The 7,500-nt window shown below is 41.1% G+C and overlaps 1 protein-coding gene across 1 annotated transcript in view; it reads left to right on the forward strand.

Moving 5' to 3' along the window:
• Positions 1-3,197, forward strand: part of tmprss6 (transmembrane serine protease 6) — a 12,614-nt gene extending 9,417 nt beyond the window's left edge. Inside the window, exons 15-18 of the mRNA XM_016471387.1 lie at positions 494-662; positions 732-1,003; positions 1,813-1,949; positions 2,047-3,197. Of these exons, the coding sequence (XP_016326873.1) occupies positions 494-662; positions 732-1,003; positions 1,813-1,949; positions 2,047-2,208 (740 nt within the window). The 3' untranslated portion in view covers positions 2,209-3,197. The remainder of the gene's footprint in view (positions 1-493; positions 663-731; positions 1,004-1,812; positions 1,950-2,046) is intronic.
• The last annotated feature ends 4,303 nt before the right edge of the window (positions 3,198-7,500 follow it).

Here is a 7,500-nt window from a genome sequence, read left to right on the forward strand (position 1 = left end):
GAGTGTTTGTGTGTGTGTGTGCGCGTGAGTGTGTGTGTTCTGTGTTTGTGTTCTGTGTGCATATGTCTGTGTGTGCATGCGTGCGTGTGTGTGTGCATGAGTGTGTGTGTGTGCGCGCATGTGAGTGTGTGTGTGTGTGTGTGTGCGTGTGTGCGTGTGTGTGTGTGTGTGTGGTGTGTGTGTGTGTATGTGTGCGTGTGCATGAGTGTGTGTGTGTGTGTATGTGTGCGTGTGAGCATGTGTGTGTGTGGGTGTGCATGAGTGTGTGTGCGTGTGTGTGCGCATGTGAGTGTGTGTGAGTGTGAGCATGTGAGCGTGTGTGTGTGTGCATGAGTGTGTGTGTGCGCATGTGAGTGTGTGAGTGTGTGTGCATGTGAGCATGTGTGTGTGGGTGTGTGTGTGCGTGTGTGAATGTGAGCATGTGTGTGTGTGTGTGAGTGTGTGTGTGTGCGAGCATGTGTGTGTGTGTGTTTTGATCATGTTCTCTCTGCAGACTGTGGACTGAGGCCGTTCAGCAGTCGTGTGGTGGGTGGGGCCGATGCTGTGGAGGGGGAGTGGCCATGGCAGGCCAGCCTGCAGATCAGTGGGCGGCACATATGTGGGGGGGCGTTAGTCTCCGCCCAATGGGTGGTGTCTGCGGCTCACTGCTTCTATGACGACGGGTGAGCATCTGCATCTGTCTGTCTGTCTTTCTGTAGTCGTTCTGCCCCACTGAACGCGTCTGTCTGCAGGTTCTTCTCTCCGGCCGTGTGGACGGTCTATCTGGGTAAACTGCGTCTCTATGGCAACAGTCAGACGGAGGAAGCCATCCGCGTGTCACACATCCACCTGCATCACTACTACGACGACGAGACGCACGACTATGACGTGGCTCTGCTGCGTCTGCTGAGGCCGGTGTGGTCGGGGACTCTGGCTCATCCGGTCTGTCTGCCGCCGCAGACGCAGCAGCTGGAGCCAGACGTGCTGTGCTGGGTCACGGGATGGGGCGCGCTGAGGGAGGGAGGTATGGCATCCCATAAACACCTGCAGCATCTGTATCTAGTCTCTCTATGAGCCACTGTTCTTGTACACTTTTAATATAGATAGTTCTGACTCCGGATGTGAAGGGATGAGCTGTGGTGATGTGTAGACACATCCAGACACACTGTTACTAAAACTTAAAGGGGTAGTTCACTTAAAAATGAAAATTCCTGTCATCATTTACTCACCCTCAAGTGGTTCCAGACATGTACGAGTTTCTTTCTTCTGCTGAAGACAAAACAGTTGACGGTAGACTTCCACTGGACATCAGTGGCTACCACCAGCTGTTTGGTTACCAGCATTCTTCAAAATACCTTCTTAAAAATACTCACACTGAATAGATTGGATATTGAGATGTGGGCGTGGCTCTCCGTGTGCAGGGGCGGAGTTTAAGAGCACTAAATGATTGGAGAAATCCTGCATACGTTACCTGAGAGAAGACTGACGCTTCGCTGAAAGATCCATTTAGGAGATTTGATTAACAATTACGAGCCAAAAAAAAGTAAAAAAAAAAAACACATGCACAGATCTATACCATGCATTTTGAAAATAGTTTTCAGTTTTCATGCCGAATTTAAGGGCTCCCACCAAAATAAAAGCCATGGTTTAACGTTTATCAACGGGTCACGAATCCGCCAAAAGAGGAACAGAATGACGACGTGTCCTGATTGTGGTGCGTCTGGTTCAGTAAGAGTGACACCAACGGCTTCGAGGAATGATAGTATTACTGTCAGACATGTGAGACGCTGGAGATCAAACACGATTAGAGGTCTCTCTGTCTCCTTCATCTAGGAGCGGTCAGTGATGTTCTGCAGAAGGTAGACGTGCGATTGGTCAGTGAAGACGCCTGTGTGCGTTCCTATGGTTACATGATCACGCCCAGAATGATCTGCGCCGGGTATCGCAGCGGAGGGAAGGACGCCTGTCAGGTGACCCGTCTCGATCATATGCTGTAACCGTGATGATGCGTGTAAGCCGCTGAATTACACGCGTGTGTGTGTGTGTGTGTGTGTGTGTGTGTGTCAGGGTGACTCCGGCGGGCCACTGGTGTGTCAGGAGCCGTCTGGACGCTGGTTTCTGGCCGGTGTGGTGAGCTGGGGCAGAGGCTGCGGACGACCCGACTATTACGGGGTTTACACGCGTATCACCAAACTCAGCGGCTGGATCAAACGCCTCATCTCCTCCTGAGAAACACCTGAGACCATTAGAAGGAAAAACCTGCACAACCCGTTTCCCAGCGTTCAGTCCCTTGCTCTAAGCTTCATGGGAAATGTGGTTTTATGATTCAGCTGGATTAGCTGCTCTTCAAAGGACATGATTTTATTATTTTATTTGTAATTATTTAGACTAAAAATAGTCCAGATTCTTAGCAGAGGTCTTAAGTTGACAGTTCACCCAAAAGTGAAGCCTCTGTCGTCATCATTTGCTCACGTCGATCCAAACATGCACGACCTTCGTTCTTTCGTGGAAACCGAAGTGAGAAATTCTGCAGAATGTCACAGCGGCCGGCAGTGACGACATGAGGGAGAATCGATGATGACGCAGTTTATTTCACTTTTGAGTTATTTTCCTGTAAAGTAGAGCATGTGAACTTATAAAACTCTCTCTCTCTCTCTCATTGTTGTAGAAAAGCAGTACTTTACGTAGCCGACAAATGGAAAGCAATGAAATGAATGTATAAGCAAAACAAATTCATATTTGCTGGAACAAATAAAGCCTTTGTACAGAAACTCTGATGTAGGTTTTCTGGGGTGAGATCCGGAGCTCCATACTGACGCCCCGCGGTCACGCTTATCAAGAGTTAACATTACGTGATGTAACAAAATACATCAAATCCCAGTGAGACCACCTGAATTTATTCATGCATATACTGAAATATGAGCGAGTTGGCATGTCTGTAATAATCTGAGTCACGCAGGTAAACACGCAGAAATATTAGAAATGAAGCTGCTTTAGGAAAATCAGTACAAACCTGAGTGATGCTTATATTCCCTTGTGCTGTCATTGACCGACCAACATGTTCTTCCTGAACTACAAACTTGTACTCAGAAGTGAAATCTGACAAAACTTCAATTTTGTGCAATTATAACATTTATAATTCCATTATAACAAAGAAAGTGTGCACACGATGTAAATAATAGATTCAGTGTGCAGTGTAGAGAGCTTCATTGATTATAACGGAGGTTTGTGAGATCGCGATGAATTAAGATGAGTGACAGCTTTTTAATGATTATAAAGGGAGTTTGCAAATGTGATACTGGATTTTTGTATCATATCACACTTTTTGTTTTTTTTAACCTGTGATACTTTTTGAAGAATAAAAAGTTAAACAGAGCATTATAATATAAATCTGTTTTATCAGTTTAACACATCCTTGCTAAACAAAAGTATTTTATTTCAAAAAAAGAAAGAAAAAAAATGCACTGACCCAAACCCTAAACTTCTGAACGGTGTATATTGTTACAAAAAAATTATATTTCAAATAAATGCTGTTCTTTTGAACTTTCTATTCATCCGTGAATCCTGAAAAATAAAATGTATCACAGTTTCCACAAAAATATTGTGCAGCACAATTGTTTTCAACATTGATAATAATCAGAAATGTTTCTTGAGCAGCAAATCAGCATATTAGAATGATTTCTGAAGATCATGTGACACTGAAGACTGGAGTAATGATGCTGAAAATTCAGCTGCGCATCACAGAAATACATTACATTTTAACAGATATTCACATAGAAAACATCTGTTTTAAATTCTTACAATGTTACTGTTTTTTCAGTTTTCTGTATTTTTGATTAAATAAGTGCAGCCTAGATGATCGGAAGAGAGACGTCTTTAAAAAACATTTAAAATCTTACTGATTCCAAACTTTTAAACGACAGTGTGTACACACACACACACACACACTCACTCACTCACTCACACACACACACTCACTCACTTACTCACTCACTCACTCACACACACACACACACATACCTTAGCTCAGTATAAAAACAAGCCAGTGGAAAGGCCCCAGGAGGATATGAAACCTTGTGTGTTTGAGTTCTAATTTGAGACTGATTTTGTGCTAATAGAAGAATGTGGGAGTTTTAAAGGTTAGAGATCATTTGGCTCTGTGTTACAGCAAACACAAATAAACCGAGAGAGAGAGAGCAGGGTCAGAGGAACACACTGTGATTTCGTGTGTTCATGTTTCATCCCACTGCTGTCTGGAGGAGAAGCAAACGTATCATAAGCCCCTCATGGCTGATCTTCCTGCTGGTGATTCATTCTGCAGCCCGAGGCTGTGGGTTTCCCAGAGTTTGGGAGCGTCTGGGGAACCTCTGCTTGAAGTGGAGGAGGACGAGCGAGGAAGGAGGAGGAGAGATAAACTACATGTTCAACTGCGAGAAGCATGTGTGTGAGTGTGTGTGTGAGTGTGTGAGTGAGTGAGTGAGTGAGTGAGTGAGTGAGTAAAAGATTAAGATATTATAAACATTAACATCATGATTTTCTGTAAATCTGCTTTGAAATGACTGTGAAGGTATTGTGAAAAGCACTATACAAAAATAATTTTATTGATTGACTTGTTTGTTTGTTGCTAGGGTGTTCTGGTGGTTGCTAGGGCATTGCTGAGTTGTAGGGTTTTTGGTACATTGTTGGTGGAGAATTCCATGAAGAATATTTAAAGGGACAGTTCACCCCAAAATGAAAATGTGCTGTTAATTTACTCACCCTCAGGACATCCGAGATGTAGGTGACTTTCAGTAGAACAGCACAGAAGATTTTTAGCTGAAACATAATGTTGAGAATAAAAACGCATATCAAGGAACACAAAATGAAAACCCACTATTCAGGTCTTATGAAGCGAAACAATCAGTATGTGCAAGAAAATGAACATTATTACCTGTAATCCAGAGCCTCAGGCAAACGGTCTGGAATGATGAACTAGTTCACCAAAATGAATCGGTTCAAAATAATGATTCGTTCGTGAACCGAACATCACTGTGTTTGCCTGAGGATATAAAGATTTACAGCTAAAATCTTCTTTGCTGTTCTACTGAAAGTCACCTACATATGGGATGGCCTGAGGGTGAGTAAAGTAACAGCACATTTTCATTTTTGGGTGAACTGTCCCTTTAACATCCATGGAACATTTCCACACTGCACAAAGGATTATTTATTGCGTAAAAATGTTCTTTAGAGTGCTAAAATATTCTTCACATTAAGAAAAATGGTTCTTTCAAGAAGTGATCACTGAAAGGGTCTTCTGGCATCACTGAAAATTTCTCAACAAACGTGATCTGAGGAATCGTTCATGTCTGATTGAGAGAATCCAACACATTTCTCACTTCATTGACTGGCTTGGGTTCGATCTTGGCAGGGTTTCCTCAGCATGGCATCATTTCCACCCACAATGCCATGTGTTGTTTACAATAGGGCTGCACATATTTACTGCTTAGACTAATAAGCTGGACTGAAGCGCTCCTCCATATGCTGCTGCCAATGATCTACCTGCAGAGTTTATAAACACACATGCACAGCTCACACACAGTACATGTCTGATGAGATGAGACGATCAGATCGGATGTGAACACAGCTTCAACTGAACTAAGCTGGATCATGCACTAGAGTCTTCTGTAGAGCTGATTTGACACTGCATCGACCTGAATTGACATTGCTGCCTTTTGTAGAACTGCTAAGACCACTTAGACCCGCCCCTAAGCCCCGCCTCCCAGCCTGCAGCCAATCCCACGCCTGAGATCCGCACCCTCATTAACATGTCCATCCTCAAAGGTGAGGCGGAGTTGGACTTTGACACTTTTAGGCATACTCTCTGAATAGGTGCTTGTTTTGAATAATGCGACCAATCAAAAAGTATATTCTATGTAGTATAAATGTATTCCAGATGTACTACCCCAGCTAACATTTTTCAGAAGTTATATTATTTATATAAAATGTAGGTTATATAAACATTGTTTTGAAATGTTCCTAAAATGTTTTGTCCTAACATTTATAAATGTTAGGACAAAACGTTCTTAACATTTTAGGAACATTTCAAAACAATGTTTATATAACCTAAATTTGTTACCTTGGACACTGGATAATAAAGTGTGCATCAGATGTACACTTCAGAATTTTCTCTTTTCTCATGTTTTTTTGCCTACTAAATAGTAGGGATAGTTTGAGATTTTGGAAGCAGCCTTAAGGTTAGTTTGGCTGCAGGACCAGATTTCATATTTTCATATCAATTCAATTACGGATTCTTAAAGTTCTCGTTATAGTGATATAGTGAAGTGACGTGTGGCCAAGTGTATATATGAACCCTAAGCACTGTAATCCGATTCATTTACAGGTGCATTACATGTATTATGAAGAAAACTTCAGCACATGTGCAGTGCCTTGATGACATACCTAATAACATTTTTTAGCAGATATTTAGCAAATGTTCAGTCTCGTCCACTGACCGGTTTGTAAGACATGCAATGTAAAATATACTCACGTTTGTATGATGTGCAACATATGTAAACATACGCATCATGGCACTGTGCATGTGCCAGAACTTTAAGAATCTGAAATCGGATTGGATTCATTTCATTTGACAAAAATGAGTGCATGTAAACACCTAGCGTGACCTGAGGTTAGTGGAACTGGTTTGGGACAGTGACATCTACTGGTTGGAAATTCATGAAAACCTGCAATCTTTGTGGTAATAACTCTGTGTGCATTATTATGTATTATTAATACTAATAATGGAAATAAATGATAAAGGGGCAAGCAAGACAAATGTAAGAAACAGGAATGTAGAATAGTGGTTACAACAGATTCACAATACAATAACAATAAATAAATAAAATAAAATAAAAAGTGCGCAGGTGCAAGGTTGAGGTGGAGACTTTGCTTTGAGGTATGTAATGTAATGTATTTGTGCAAAGTGTGCAAGATTCAAAAGACATAATGTTTATATAGTCCTTTGATATGATGGGGGATAATAGTGCCATTTTAGAAACAGCTTTACAGTTTATTAAGGGTTCTGATGACCTGCAGGTAGAAGCTGTTTTTCTGTGGAAAAACATAGAAAGTCGTTCTTTTTATTTTTACCCAAAATGTAACATTTGAACGTTTATGTTTAATATTCTAAAAACATTGAAATGTCCAGTTTTCTTGTTGATTATAATGTTATTTAAAGGTTACGAAAACTTTCTTCTAATGTTGAATTACAAACAGCATAAAGACATTTTGAGAATGTTGTTCTGAGAACATTCTTTCAATGTTATGAGAACATATAAATCAAATATGAATAAAGTTTCTTTAGGAATGCATTGCCCTTTTATATTATTTTTGTAATATTTATTTAGTGTTAGGGGTAACGCATTACAAGTAACGCGAGTTGTAATCAGATTACTTTTTTCAAGTAACTAGTAAAGTGATGCATTACTTTTTAATTTACAAGAAAATATCTGAGTTACTTTTTCAAATAAGTAACGCAAGTTACTT

Source organism: Sinocyclocheilus anshuiensis, unplaced genomic scaffold, assembly GCF_001515605.1.
Source record: "Sinocyclocheilus anshuiensis isolate Anshui unplaced genomic scaffold, SAMN03320099.WGS_v1.1 scaffold3329, whole genome shotgun sequence".
NCBI lineage: Eukaryota > Metazoa > Chordata > Actinopteri > Cypriniformes > Cyprinidae > Sinocyclocheilus > Sinocyclocheilus anshuiensis.